We start from the raw sequence: 15564 nt of genomic DNA on the forward strand, positions 1-15564 counted from the left end.
CAACTTCCTCACTTGATCATTAGAATCTTGTGTTGACCTAGGTTACGACTCTCCTACGCCTTGATAAGAATGGATTTCCGCAGCTGTCTTTATGCTATTGCTGAACAACTGGGCAGTGAAGAACTGGCTGCCCTCAAGTTCCTGTGCTTGGACTACATCCCACAGAAGACGCAAGAGTCCATCCATGATGTCCTGAGGCTGTTTCAGAGTCTTCAGGAGAAGGGCATGTTGGAGGAAGGCAATCTGTCTTTCCTGAAGGAGCTGCTTTTCCTCATCAGTCGGTGGGACCTGCTGAGCACCATCTTAAACAGCAGCCGAGAGGAGATGGTGAGGGAGCTTCAGGTTCTAGACAAAGCCCAGGTTTCTGCCTACAGGTGGGTAGAAAGGCTGTTGAGGGGGGGAGGGTCTGGGAAGTGTGGGCTGAAGGGACAAGCCTCTATGGCATGTGTGAAGTGACTTGTGAGACTCCGAGCTAAATGAAGACATTTAGGGGCTAAGTACATAATTCAGAGAAAAGTACCAAAGCTATTAAAAAATGTATCTTTCATAGAGTGTGGTACAGAAAGGGACTTAGGAGGAGGAAAGGGAATTTGGCTGCAGGAGCCTGAGAGATCTGTGTGTAGTAGTTCCTTTGCTGTTGCTGTGGTCAGATACCATGACCAAAAAGAATTTATAGAAGAGTTTATGTTGGACTACAGTTCCAGAGGGCTAAGAATGACAGAGATAACATAGCAACAAGCAGGCATGGTGGCAGGAGCAGGAAGTTGAGAATTCACATCTTCCATGCACACAGGAAACAGAAAATGTGAACCCCAAGTCGGGTAAGGCTAAACCTCTCAAAGTCTGTCCCTGGTGATGTGCTTTCTTCTGCAAGGGTCTGCATATAAAAGCTCCATAACCTCTCCAGACAGCCCAGGGACCATGTGTTCAAATACAGAAGCCCATGAAGGACACTTTTCATTCAAACCACCACAATGTGCTGTTTAAATTTTTCATTTTGCAAAGTGAAACATTGCCTTCTTGCATGCTGATAATATTTTTAAAAATATTTTTTACTTTTTATTTTATGACATGGGTATTTTGCTAGCATATGTGTCTGTACAGCATTTGCATGTAGGCTTCCTGCGGAGGCCAGAAGAGGGCATTCAATCACCTGGACGCGGAGTTACAGACAGGTGTGAGCTGCCATGTGGGTGTTGGGAATTGAACCTGTGTGCTTGGAAGAGCCATCAGAGCTGTGTTTGGTTGGTTGGTTTTGTTTTTTGCTTTTTCATTATTTATTTATTTTTATTTATTTTACATCTTGATCAGAGCCCCTTCCCTCTTCTCCTCCCACTCCCACCCTCTCACTGTCCTTCTCCCTCCCCTACCCCACAACCTGCCCTGGCACAACTTACCCACATGAAGACCAAGCTGCACATTTGCTACATATGTGCAGGGGGGCCTAGATCCAGCCCCATATGCTCTTTGGCTGGTGGTTCAGTCTCTGGGAGCCCCCATAGATGCAGGTTAGTTGACTCTACAGGTCTTCTTGTGGTCTCCTTGGCCCCTCAGGCTCCCTCAATCCTTTCCCCTACTCTTCGACTAGACTCCCGGAGATCTGCCTGACGTTTTTAGCTATGGGTCTCTAAATCTGTTTCCATCAGTTGCTGGATGAAGTGTCTCAGAAGACAGTTACGATACACTCCTGTCCGCAAGCAGGGTTTCAAATAAAGAAACCCTGGTTAAAGAAAGTTAAAACACCATAGGTTTAAAACAGTGAATCCAGGGACACTAAGGAGAATAAACCAGGATTCCAGCAAGCTATGTGGTAGCCACTTCCACCAGCTAAGGACTGGTCTGTGGGGCTGGAAACAACAACAAAGCATTGTTGCCCTTTCCCCAAGTAAACTTAGTAACTTTGAAAGTAGTCACACACTAATACACATTCTTGTATCTGATTTAACAAATTGTAACAGACAGAATTGTGGGTGATGACTTCTAAGAGAGTCTCTGTCTACTTCCGGGAAAGGAACCACCCAGACTGCCCCTGGGCTGGGCAAGGGGAGGGGAAATGGAGAAGTCTAGAGGTGTGCTCACTTTGAGGGGTGTTTTTTCACCTCTTGAAATAAGCCAGATGCTGGGTGTCGGTGGTGGCGCACGCCTTTAATCCCAGCACTTGGGAGGCAGAGGCAGGCAGATTTCTGAGTTCGAGGCCAGCCTGGTCTACAGAGTGAGTTCCAGGACAGCCAGGGCTACACAGAGAAACCCTGTCTCGAAAAACGAAAAAAAGAAAAAAAAAAGAGAGAAAGAAAGAAAAAAAAAGAAATAACCCAGAAATACTTTGCGTTACCCACGCCTCAGGGTAAATTCTCAGGAACTTGAAAACTGAGCCTGCAGGCCTGGATTAATAAGAAAGCAGATTCACACATCGATGACTCATATCTTGGTGGCTCACACTTAAAGCCACAGAAGGGTTCTGTATGCATACACAAGGAAGGGTCCTTATGCATATACAAGCAGGGGGGAAGGGCTGTCATTGTGGGAAGCAGTGGGACCCTAACCATGAACAAATACATCTGGAAGTGGTCGCCTCCTGTAGCCAGGCAGGACTTCTGATGGAGGGATGGAGACGCCAGCCCACCCACAAAATTTTGCCCTGCCTGCAAGATATGTTTGTAGTCTGGGGCCCTTGCACTCAAACAGTGTACCTCACAAATCTCAGGTTAATGAAAGTGAAAAAGGCATGGGCCAGGCTGTTAGGGAACTTGGGTAGTTTATAAACAGACTGTTACCATATGTGTGTTCTTTCTGGGGGAGGGGGAAAATGAAGGTTCAGTGAGGGAACAGAGCCCTGAGGACACCCTGGCAACAGAGCGTGATTGCAGGTGGCCAGTGGATGCAGGCAACGAGACAAAGGGATTGTACAGTGGGGAGAGCACAGGGCAGCCGGTTGTGTTGAGAGCCTTTGGTGTTGGCGAGAATGGAAGATGTGTGTGTGTGTGTGTGTGTGTGTTCAGAGTCCCTTTTATTCTAGAACCAAATATTCAGCCTTCCTCCTGAAGGAAATGGCAGAGAGAACTCGGACCAGTGCTTAGAAGAGAGTCAGCTCTGATGTATACTATGGAGGATATAATTTCACCAGGTCCTTACATCTGGATCTTGATTGTTTTTATATCGACATAGGAACAGCAGGATTCCTTTAGTTAAAGTCAGTTGGAATATAAAGGTGGTGGTGGCACTTGGCTCAGGTGGGTGGGTTGGACCTGTCTCTGTAGACTTCCACCTCTCCTGTGGCCTCCTCCCAAGGCTCACCAGTCATGAATAGTGGCTGTTTTAAGGAGGCCTTGGGGGTGAGGCCTGCTGTAACTGTGTAGTGGTGGTAGATGATCTAGAACATGTTTCTAAAGTGTCTCTGTTTCCCGCCACAGGGTCATGCTCTTTACGCTCTCAGAAGAAGTGACCGAGTCGGAATTGAGATCTTTTAAGTTCTTGTTGAACAATGTTATCCCCAAATGTAAGCAGGAAAATCACTTGGTAAGACCTAGTCTCCTGAAGATGAGTCACCTCTGGGGTTTCTGAGACCAGAGAGCATTACTAACCATAAACTGTATTCAAGGTTGTGTTGTTGTTTTGAGACATGGTATCATGTAGCCCAGGCTAAATCCAGACTTGCTATTCAGCTGTCTTAGTTAGGGTTTAACTGCTGTGAACAGACACCATGACCAAGGCAACTCTTAGAAGGACAACATTTAATTGAGGCTGCCTTACAGGTTCTGAGGTTCAGTCCATTATCATCAAGGTGGGAACATGGCAGCATCCAGGCAGACATGGTGCAGGAGGAGCTGAGAGTTCTACATCTTCATCTGAAGCCTGCTAACAGAATACTGGCTCCCAGGCAGCTAGAATGAGGGTATTAAAGTCCACACCCACAAGGCCACACCTACTCCAACAAGACCACACCTCCCAACAGTGTCACACCCTGGGCCAACTGTATACAAACCATCACAGTAGCCAAGGTTGACCTTAAACTTCTGATCTTCCTGGCTTCACCTTCTGGGTGTTGAGATTACTGATGTGTGCCATGCCTCCTGGTTAATGTGGTTCCAGGATGTGGAACTCAGGGCTTTCTGCACGGTAGGCAAGCACTCTGCCCACTGAGCTATCCCTCAGCCCCGGTGTTCTCACTGGAAGAAAGTAGTTAGACGGGGACAGTAGGTATAGCTGTAGTGCCCCTGCACAGTGAAGTGTTACTGCTTAGCCACAGGGCAGAGCCAGGAGCCTGAGAGAGCAAGTTCAACAGCATGTGGGACCCACCCAGCAGGGCAGGGAGAAGAGATGGCCCAGGGTCACATTTCCCCACTTCTGCTGCACTTGAAACACGTCATGTTTGCTTGTTTGTTGTCCCCTCTCACCCCCCCATCCCAGTGTACATTGTGTGTCTTTACGAGTATGTTGTATGATGTATGTGTCTGTGTCTACATGTTGTATATTGTGGGTGTTTCTTATGTGTATGTGTGGTGTAGGTCCTGAGTGTGTGTACCTCTGGCTTCTCTGTTGGTCTGAGTCTATGTGTGTGGTGCCTGTGTGTGTGGGTTTCCTCACTCTGTGAATCAGTGTGTCTTTGTGAGCTGTGTGGTATATGGTCTAAATTTGATGTACGCTTTGTCCAAATACATCTCTGTGCATTTTTTTAGGGCACACGTGAATGCAAGTGTGTTGGGGGCATATGAGTCTGTGCATTAACTGAGGTTTAGAGGTAGCTAAGGTACCAGGGGCGATACAGGGGTATAATGCAGTCTCCAGGACTGTCCACACTCCTCAGGCTGGTCCAGAGATGGAGGCATACTCATGCTGTTTGAGAGTTAGGCCTGGGGACTGGGTGACACCTGACATGGTTTCTTCATCTTTCCATCTTTTAAAATACTTTTAGGCCCTCCTGGTTTCTGTCAACTGCGAGAGATCAGCTTGGAGGTGGGAGGGGAATCCAAGGAGGAAATATGGCAGGCCCTTAGTTTGGAAGAAGTGGAGACTACGCGGAGCCCCTAATCCCAAAGCCCGTGCACTCAAGCCGTTTTTGCTTCCGCTCTCCTCCACAGAGCCTGCTTGATATTTTCGTAGAAATGGAGAAGAGAATCCTCCTGGCGGAAAGTAACTTGGAAACCCTAAAGTCAATCTGTGTCCAGGTCAACAGGAGCCTTCTGGGGAAGATCGAGGATTATGAAAGGTCAAGCACAGGTAGCTGCTGGCTGTGAGGTCAACAAAAGGTCAACAGCTGCGAGTCGGCAAAGCCCTCGGAGAAGCAGCCGTGTCTGATCAAGTTTCTCTTTTTCAATTCAGAGAGAAGAATGAGCCTTGAAGGAAGGGAAGAGTTGTCAGTTGCGGTTTTGGATGGTAATGCATACAGACACACTCCTTAGATTCTGAGGAATCTGAGCTTGATTTCCGATTTCCTCTTGCCTTCTTCCCACAACCTTCTGCCACATCCTGATTAAGATGAAAGTTCGGTGGCCTCTTGTCACCTCTGCAGCGCTCTGAAAGCCCCATGGAAACATTTGAAGTGAACTCACAGTTACTCTGTAAGAGAGTCTTAACTCTGCTCTGGCCTTTGCTTTTGAAGAGAATTGTGGGGAGCGAGACTCAAATTATTTTCCTGAACATTCTTTTGTTTTGTTTTGTTTTGTTTTGTTTTGTTTTGTTTTGTTTTGTTTTGCTTTGCTTTGCTTTGCTTTGCTTTGCTTTGCTTTGCTTTGCTTTGCTTTGCTTTGCTTTGTTTTGTTTGTTTTGTTGAGACAGGGTCTTTCTACATAGTCCTGGTTATCTTGGAACTCTATTTAGACCAGGCTGGCCTTGAAATCACAGAAATCTACCTGCTTCGGTCTTAGTGTTAGGATCAACACCTGACTTTTTTCCAGAACATTCTTAATCAAGTTTCTTCAAGTTTCTCTGCTCTGTGAGAGGCCCCTCAGGTCCACACACACCTGAGTTCCTCCATTGTATGCCTACCTCATCCTGATATGTTGAAGCCAAGTTGCCTATCTCATCCCAGAAGGGAATTCATCCAGTCCTCTGTTTTCTTACCTAGGAAACTAGATAGAACAAACAGAAGGGTTCTTTCAATGTTTTGTTGTTTGAGACAGGGTGTCTCAGTTAGGGTTCTATTACTGTGAAGAGACACCATGACCACAGTAATTCTTAGAAAAGAAAACATTTAACTGAGGCTGGCTTACAGTTTCAGAGGTTCAGTCCATTATTGCCAAGGTGAGACATGGCAATGCAGGCAGACATGGTGCTGGATGTGGAGCTGAGAGTTCTACATCTTGATCCTAAGGCAGCAAGGAGACTGTGCTCTGTGCGTGGCCTGGGCATATATGAGGTCTCAAGGCCCACCTCCACAGTGTCACACTTCCTCCAACAAGGCCACACCTCCTAACAGTGCCACTCTTCATGGGTCACACATTCACACACATGAGTCTATGAGGGCCATACCGATTCAAAGCACTACACAGGGGCTCCCTAAGTAGGTGACTAGCCTGGAACTTGCTATGTGGAACAGATCCAACTCATAGAGATCCATCGGCTTCTGCCTTCCAAGTCTGGGGTTAAAGGTGTGTGCTACAACACCTGGCCCTTTCAATCTTTTATTTATTTTTAAAATTTTATTTATTTTTCAACTATGTGTATGTGTCAAACCATGTGTACATGAATGTAGGTACCCATGAAGGCTGAAAGAGGGCATCAGAACTCTTGAAACTGGAGTTACAGATGCTTGTGAGCATGTGTAACACCATGTGGGTGTTGAGAGCCAAATCCACACCCTCTGCAAGAGCAGCCAGTGCTCTTAACTACTGACCATCTCTCTAGTCCCCTCCAAATTTTTGATTAATTTAATGTTCTTTTTTTAATATTCTAATTATAAAAATTTTATATACTCATTTGGGGGCAATTTTTAAATTTAGAGGGAATTAAAGCACCATCACTACTCTGTAAATATTAATATTGGTAATATCTCTCTTATGTTTCCACTGTTGCATTTGCTGTGTAATATATCATGGATCACTCTCTTTATTTTAAGTTTATGTGTATGTATGTGTGACTGAGTGAGTTTATGCATGATGCACTTGTGTAGGAGCCTGAGTACATCAGAAGACAGCATCAGATCCCCGGAACTGGAGTTACAGATGGTTGTGAGCCACCATGTGGGTGTTGGGACTCTCTGGTCCTCTGCAAAAATGCTAAACTCTCAACAGCTGAGCCATCTCTCCAGCCCTAAGGAGCACCCTCCTTTAAAGACTGAGCCTGAGTAAGGGAGCCAGTTCTTTCTTTCATCCATGCATGCCTGAGCCCAGCTCTTTCCAAGTACCTTCGGTATGCTTGACTTAGTGACTCATCCGGAGCTTATGCTTTTATCAATAACCACCTAGCAAATGAGGCAATGTGCACATGTTTTTCAAGAGGCATGTTAAGTGCCCCTCCTACATGGTCGATATATATGAAATATGTTCAAGGCAGTTTCAATGTTTATTTTTAAAATTGCCTTAGGGGTCAGTAAAAAGTGCTTGCCATATGAAATGAGTTTGATCTCTGGAAACATGTAAAAGGGAGGGAGGGAGCCAATCTGCAGAGTCCTCTGTGACCTACACACACATGCCATAGCATGAGAACTCCTTACATCACCACACACAAGCACACACACGCACATGTAGGAACACATACACATGCATGTACACATACACTCAGTAACGCACACACTCAAAGTTCATACTCATGTATGTGCATGCGCTTGCATCCTGAAAAATATTTTAAGGTCTTTTTTTTTTTTTAACCAAAATATCTTTGCAAAAGCTTCTCATTCTGGATGGTTTTTTTTTGTTTTTGTTTTTTTTTTTTTTTTTTTTTGGTTGCTTGCAGAGGAGATGTGCTTCAAAATGCAGGAAATGTGGGACTCGCCAAGAGAACAAGACAGTGAGTCACAGGTAGGTAATCCCTCCCTGTCTCTTTGCATTGGAGATTCTGTTTCTTGGTTTTGTTGGTTCCTTTTCAGCTGCCAGATAAGCCAGTACGGGGTAGAGCCTTTTGGAAATTTTGAAAACTCTAGAGGGAAAAAAAAAAACCTATGGAAGAACCAGTTAAAGATAGCCTCTCCAGTTTTCTTCGTGTTAAATTATTTAACACTGCTTTGTTTGTAGTTTGAGACAGTGTCTCCTGTATCTCAGATTGGCTTTGAAATCACTATGCAGCTGAGGATAGCCCTGAACTCCTTGACTCCCCTTCCTTTACTTCCAGTGCTAGGATTATAGGCGTAGGCCATCACACTGGGCTGTAATTTGATTATAAGGCCAAAGGCTGAGGTACAGGGGTTCTTGAAGGGGAGAGGGTGTGTGTGGTTTCCTCGTTTTTCTAGGAGCTATGTTAGCTAAAAATGGGCATGCGGGGGGTGGGGTGGAAGCTTCAGGAGGAGCTTCTCGGCAGGTCTTCTCTTTTAGCCGACACCACGAAGAGCTTTCTCCTTTGTGTTAGGCAAGGCATAGGATCTCAGCATGTCTTAGTTTTTTTCTCAGTGAAGCATGTAGAGAGATTTCCTTCCTGGGCATAGCTTCCATTTATAATCTTTAGTAATTCACCAAATATGGTTCAGCCCACGAGCCTCCATGTGGCAGGAAGCACAGGAAATCCTACCCACTTTGAATAGAATCTGCACTAGGGTGGGCTCCTGAGGAGATTCTCAGGCATTTGATGGTCAGGAAATCAAAGATCATCGACTCCATGGGCTACTCTGAAGCATACTGGTATTCTATAGCAACGTCCTCTCCAAACAGAGACGATATCATGTTACTACTATCTTAGTAGCTGTTAGTGTTATAGTATCTGAATAAATTTACTTAATATAAGTTGGAAACTTAGGATAATAACATACTAAATATACTTTGTGCTTAATAAAGTACTATATGTCATATAAAACATTGAAAGGCAAAGGATTTGTACAATATGAAGGGAAACTCAAGTATGTTATAAAATATATTAAGCTACTAGAGATTAGGTCAGTTGCCCAGAGTCCTAAGGTTTCAAGCCATAGAAGCTGGCATTTGCCTTCCTAGTCTGAGGTCCTTTTCTTCAGGAGACAGCAGAGGCTTCCACCTAAATGCTGAAAATCTCATCCTGAAGCAGCCCTAAGAAAACAACCAGAATGGTATTTTATGTTTACTACATATTTTATGTATACCACACTGTAGCTGTCTTCAGACACACCAGAAAAGAGCATTGGATCCCATTACAGATGGTTGTGAGCCACCACGTGGTTGCTGGGAATTGAACTCAGGACCTCTGGAAGAGCAGTCAGTGATCTTAAACACCTCTCTATCTCCCGTCCTCTGGTTTTTACTGTCAGGATTTGGTAAACACAACTTGCCGAGCTCCTTGCTGCCCACCCACCATGGAGTTCTTTTGCACTGGCTTAAGGCATTAGCTTTAGCCACCCAGAGACTGCACTGTATCCTGCATGAAGGGCAGGCCCTCAACTGTTAGCCAAGCAACACAGATGAGCTGAGTAGACCACCAAAAGATTCCCAAGGTCATGGAGGGACATCCCAAGACATCACCCTTGAGTGAACTGAGAGTCATAAAACTCTAGTCCCTGTAGATGGCGCAGATGGCATCTGGCCTGAAGCTCTTCTGTATGGTCAGGGACACTGATAGGCTGTGATGACAGCCATAATGTACACTGAGGGAATTCAGCAGGCCCAGGCCTACGTACCGTGCAGCTCATGAGGAGCTATGCAATGGAAGGAGCCTGGCTTCCCTGTGGGGCTGAGCAGCAAGCCAGCCTCTTCCTGAGCGCTTGTTACATAGCCAGTATCTGAGCTGCAGCATCAGCTCCTGGATCGGGCTTTTGTTTTCCAGATTTCAGACAAAGTTTACCAAATGAAGAACAAACCTCGGGGATACTGTCTGATCTTCAACAATAATAATTTCAGCAAGGCTCGGGAAGACGTACCCAAACTCCGCAACATGAAGGACAGAAAAGGAACAGACTACGATAAAGGTATGGTGGGATCCAAAGGAGAAGGATGAGAAAATTTTATTCTTATGGACCCTTCTTATCCTATATTTTGAGAAAATAGATTTATAATTCAAGAAGATGTATCAAGCATTTTTTTCATTATTTTGTTTATTCACTTTACATCCCAATCACAGCCCCGCTACTGCCTCTCCTTCCAGTCCCACCCTCCTACATCTCTTCTATTCCCCCTCTCTTCCTCCCCTTCTTCTCAGAGAGGCCCTCCCTCATTTCCCCCACCTCCCAGTCCAGGGTACAACCCTGCCCTAGCACATCAGGTCTCATCAAGACTAAGCGCAGCCTCTCTCACTGAGGCCGAGTTATACTATATTGTGTAAATGTACCACAGTTTCTTTATCTGTTCTTCGGTTGAGGGACATCTGGGTTGATTCTAGTTTTTGGATATTATGACTACAGCTGCTATGAACATAGTTGAGCAAGTGTCCTTGTGGTATGGTAGAACATCCTTTGGGTATACGCCTAATAGTGGTATAGTTGGGTCTTCAGGTAAAACTATTCCCAATTATCTGAGAAACGACCAAGTTGATTTCCAAAGTGGTTGTACAAGTTTCCACTCCCACCAGCAGTGGAGGAGTGTTCCCCTCCTCCACATCTTTGCCATCAAGTGCTGGCAATTGAGTTTTTTATCTTAGCCATTCTGAAGGATATAGGATGGAATCTTAGGACTATTTTAATTTGCATTTCACTGATGACTAAGGATATTGAGCATTTCTTTAAGTACTTCTTGGCCATTAGAGATTCCTCTGTAGAGAATTCTCTGTTCATCTCTGTATCCCATTTTTTGATTGTGTTATTTGGTTTGTTGGTATTTAATCTTGAGTTCTTTATATATTTTGGATATTAGGCCTCTGTTGGATATAGGTCTGGTGAAGATCTCTCTAGTCTGTAGGCTGCCATTTTGTCCTATTGACAAATATTGCTTATTTGTCCTTTTGCCTTACAGAAGCTTTTGTTTCATGAGTCCCATTTACTAATTGCTGATCGTAGTCCCTGAACTGTTGGTGTTCTGCTCAGGAAGTTGTCTCCTGTACCAAAGCATAGAAGGCCATTCTCCACTTTCTCTTCTATTCGATTTAATAGAAGATCAGGTTTTATTGATGTATCTGGTTTTATGTTGAGGTCTTTAATCTACTTGGACTTGAGTTTTGTGTAGGCTGATAAATCTGGATCTATTTGCATTTTTCTACATGCAGATATCCAGTTAGACCAGCACCATTTGTTGAAGATGCTTTCTTTTTTCCATTGTATTTTTTCTTTGTCCAAAATCAAGTGTCTGTAAATATGTGACTTTATTTCCGGGTCTTCAATTCTATTACATTGTTCAATTAGTCTGTTTTTAATACCAATAGTATGTGATTTTTATGACTATTGCTCTGGAGTACAGCTTGAGGTCAGGGATGATGATTCTTCCAGCAGTTCTTTTATTGTTCAGGATTGTTTTGGCTGTCCTGAATTTTTTGTTTTTCCACATGAAGTTGATGATTTTTCCTCATGGTGTAAGAACTCAGCAAAATTACACCTTATACACAGCGCGTTCAGCAGGCAGCAATAAACATAAGAAGCCTACCGGGTTAAGTAGGTAATGCAGAAGACCCGCTCAGGTTCTGGTTCTTGCCTGCAGTGTTTTATCCATCTCTTGGCTGTGTTCTGGGAACTATTATAATTCATGTTTTCCTATCTTACTTTTCAGAGGCTCTGAGTGAGACCTTTAAGGATCTTCATTTTGAGATAGTGTCCTACAATGACTGCACAGCAAATGAGATCCATGAGGTTCTAGGATCCTACCAAAGAAAAGACCACAAGAACAAAGACTGCTTCATCTGCTGTATCCTATCCCACGGAGACAAGGGCGTCATCTATGGAACGGATGGGAAGGAAGCCTCCATCTATGAGCTGACGTCTTATTTCACTGGTTCAAAGTGCCCTTCCCTGGCTGGAAAACCCAAAATCTTTTTTATTCAGGCTTGTCAAGGAAATAACTTCCAGAAAGCAGTGCCTGATGAGACAGGCTTAGAACATAACAACAACAATTTAGAAGTGGATTCATCATCTCACAAGAACTATATTCCGGATGAAGCAGACTTTCTGCTGGGGATGGCTACCGTGAAAAACTGTGTTTCCTACCGAGATCCCTTGCAGGGAACCTGGTATATCCAGTCACTTTGCCAGAGCCTGAGGGAAAGATGTCCTCAGTGAGTTTGGCCTACTGGGTCCTTCACAGGGTTATGCTACCTTTCTCATTGCTATAGTTAGAGCCCATTAGAGGTGCTTTATGGCCAAGATAATATATACTAAGCAGAGAGGTAGCCATCGGTATGTTTCATCTCTGAGTCTCTAGCTGTAGCTCACATAGTTGTATTTCTCAGGTCAGTTACAAAGTGGGAGAGATGGCACGTATGGCTCTTCTTCGTTCATAGATGGGAAAATGAACATGTTTACTGAGGAGTTTCCATTATTCAGCAACCAGGGCACCACAGAGCCAGAGAGGTTGCTAATGCCACACAGTCCAGCCCTGTCTTTGTTGATTGAGGCAACATCCTTTGGGGAGTCTTCCCAGATGGAAGCAGTCTGCTATGTTTAACGTACCTCACCTTTGTCAGAACTGCTATTTTAGGGCTGTCAAGATGGCTCACTGGGTAAAGGCTTCCAAGTCTGATAACATGAGTTAGAGCCCCAGGGACCTGTACAGTAGAGAAGACCAGCTCCTTCAAACTGTCTATGACCACCATCTGGGTACCATGTCACGTGCCCACAGAAATAAGTAAACATAACTTTTAAAAACTAGGAAAGAAATCCTCTAATTGCTATCTAGCCTTGAATCTTCATAGCAAACTGGAACAGTACTGAAGAGGAGGGGACCTCTATGTTTCTACCAATTTGACCTGCTAAGAAGCCACAAGTGTGGGATGACAGCCCTGTGGCATATGGTTCATCTTCAGTTAAATTAGGGCTCCATACTTCAGATTCCCGCCACATAGACCCATCTGATAGCTGAACAATGAGGAGCCCTTCTACAGAACCCTTTTACATCTTTGTCTCATTGTTTTGAGTGTATGAAGAGTGAGAATTTCCCATGGTACGTGGAGAGTAGACCGTAACACCACTGCAGTACTTTCATTTGGTAGCACAGACCCTGAGTCCTACAGGATCTGTGTCAGCTATGCAGAGAGATGAAGAGGCTGTTCCACAGGATTTCTGGCGTCAGAGGTGGGGAGGGAGCGACAGGAAATGCCTGGCCTTTACCTGCCTACATTTTGGTAGAAATCTGTAGGTGATCCTGTAGGAGCATTGCTGATTTAGGCCAAGGGTACTGGACGACAAGGAGAGGCATTTGTGAGGTTCAAATGGCAACATGGGAAACATGGAGGAGCACACAGATAAGAGGAAAGGAAAGCAAGTCTGATAGGAATTCTGGGGTTTCTTGTAACCAGCAGAGATTTCAAGTGCACAAAAGGTAATTCTGTGTGCTCTGGGAAAACTGAGTTGCCAGAAAAGCTGTGAGAACAGCTTGATTCAGTGACTTTCAACTTCAAATCCCTGATGCTTTCACTGAGAGACAGAACTAGAGAACCTACCTCAGTCACAGCCAGTGAGACAGTGGGCACTCCCAGTGAGAGAGTGGGCACAACCATGTGACAGTGGGCACAGCCAGTGAGATGGTGGGCACTGGCAGTGAGACAGTGGGCACTGGCAGTGAGACAGTGGGCACAGCCAGTGAGACAGTGGGCACTGGCAGTGAGAGAGTGAGCACAACCATGTGACAGTGGGCACAGCCAGAGAGACGGTGGGCACAGCCAGTGAGACAGTGGGCACTGGCAGTGAGACAGTGGGCACAGCCAGTGAGACAGTGGGCACTGCCTTGCCCCATAGGTGCTTTATGCTACCTTGTTTTTCAGAGGCGACGATATTCTCAGCATCCTGACTTGCGTGAACTATGACGTGAGCACTAAAGACGACAGGAGGAACAAGGGGAAGCAGATGCCACAGCCTACCTTCACACTACGGAAGAAGCTCTTCTTCCCTCCTAACTGATGTGTGTTCTCCACAGTTCACATGGGTTATCTGTGCACTTTTATGTGGAGAAGTGAGTCTAATTTATTTTTTTTATGATTTCTTTTGTTTTTGAGTTTACACTTATATCATTTCCCTGTTTCCTCCCTTTAAATCCTATGTAATTTTGCAATTTCAAATACACGACCTCTTCTGTCATTGTTGTACATGCACATACTCTTCTAAATATAACCTACCCGGTCTGTATACTGTCCCTTGGATGTACATTTTGTTTTGTTTTTTAAAATGTGGTGGCCTCTGGTAGGCAATCACACTCAAGGCAGGCCCCTCTCCCTAGAATAATTGGGCAACAAAAATTGGATTCCATGGGTTCACCTTTAATCCCAGCACTCTGGAGGCAGAGGCAGGAGGATCTCTGAGTTCAAAGCCAGCTGCTCTCTACAGAGCAAGTTCTGAGATAGCCAGGGCTACACAGAGAAAGCTTGTCTTGAAAAAACAAAAAAGAAAACTTGAAGATTCGTTAGTAAGAAAGCAAGACTAGAACGTGGAGCTGGGACAAGTTAACAGAGGGGTGAATGACCAGAGCATGGACCTGAGGCAAGTCGGCAGAGGGGGGTGAATATCACTCACTGCATAAAATTCTCAGGTAATAAAAATATTGAACTTTTTTCTGTGCAGTATGTAATTCTTCCAGGTTAGTTTTCATTAGTCTCAGGATATTTCATGATCAGTTGAAAGTCCTTCAGAGTGAGAGCTGTTGGGAAATGTGGGTGAGAATAAAAAGAAAAAGGTCCCTTTGTTTTTGGAAGGAGTAACTGTAAAAACACTTCCGTGGCTAAGTGCAGTTAAGGATTGACCTTGACCAGGATGAGGAGGTGTCTCAGTGGTTAAAGAACTTGCCAAGCTAACTGGAGGGCCTGAGTTCAGATCCCTGGAACTGATGTAAATGCCTATGGGCATGTTGTCCCTCCTATAATTGCTGTGCTTGGAGGGTGGGGACAAGACCCCTGGAGCAAGCTGTGTAGCCAGACCAGTGGTATCAGAGGACTGTACGTCCAATTGAGAGACCCTGCCTCCGTGATCTTGGTGGAGAATGTTTGAGGAAGACTACATGCATGTGCCTTCCAAAGCATGTGTGCCCTCACACATGTATTTATCTGTGTGTGAGCATGTATGCAAGCACTCCTTACATGCATACACATGAGCAAAAGTTAAACTTGTCAATGTTAGCATTGCTGTTATATCTTCAATAAATGGGGGAGGGGCTGGTGAGATGGCTCACTGGGTAAGGGGGCTTACTGCAAAGACTGGTAACAAGGTTTGATCCCTGGGACCAAAATGATAACAGGAAAGAATTGACTCCCATAAGTTATCCTCTGACCTCCAAAGCACACTCTCACATGCACACAACACATGACTGGAGAAGTAGATATGGACAAATTTTAAGGAAAACTGAGGCCAGTTGTGGTAGACCATGCTGAGCACTTGGGATGTAG

The 15564-nt window shown here is 44.8% G+C and overlaps 1 protein-coding gene across 2 annotated transcripts in view; it reads left to right on the forward strand.

Moving 5' to 3' along the window:
• Window positions 1-14735, forward strand: part of Casp8 (caspase 8) — a 39841-nt gene extending 25106 nt beyond the window's left edge. For both annotated transcript variants that reach the window (XM_028765856.1, XM_028765857.1), the window contains exons 2-9: window positions 42-374; window positions 3411-3516; window positions 5079-5217; window positions 5320-5373; window positions 7891-7955; window positions 9880-10021; window positions 11748-12249; window positions 13954-14735. In XM_028765856.1, the coding sequence (XP_028621689.1) occupies window positions 70-374; window positions 3411-3516; window positions 5079-5217; window positions 5320-5373; window positions 7891-7955; window positions 9880-10021; window positions 11748-12249; window positions 13954-14089 (1449 nt within the window). In that variant the 5' untranslated portion in view covers window positions 42-69 and the 3' untranslated portion in view covers window positions 14090-14735. The remainder of the gene's footprint in view (window positions 1-41; window positions 375-3410; window positions 3517-5078; window positions 5218-5319; window positions 5374-7890; window positions 7956-9879; window positions 10022-11747; window positions 12250-13953) is intronic.
• The last annotated feature ends 829 nt before the right edge of the window (window positions 14736-15564 follow it).

The sequence above is a fragment of the Grammomys surdaster genome, unplaced genomic scaffold (genome assembly GCF_004785775.1).
Source record: "Grammomys surdaster isolate TR1022 unplaced genomic scaffold, NIH_TR_1.0 165, whole genome shotgun sequence".
Lineage (NCBI taxonomy): Eukaryota > Metazoa > Chordata > Mammalia > Rodentia > Muridae > Grammomys > Grammomys surdaster.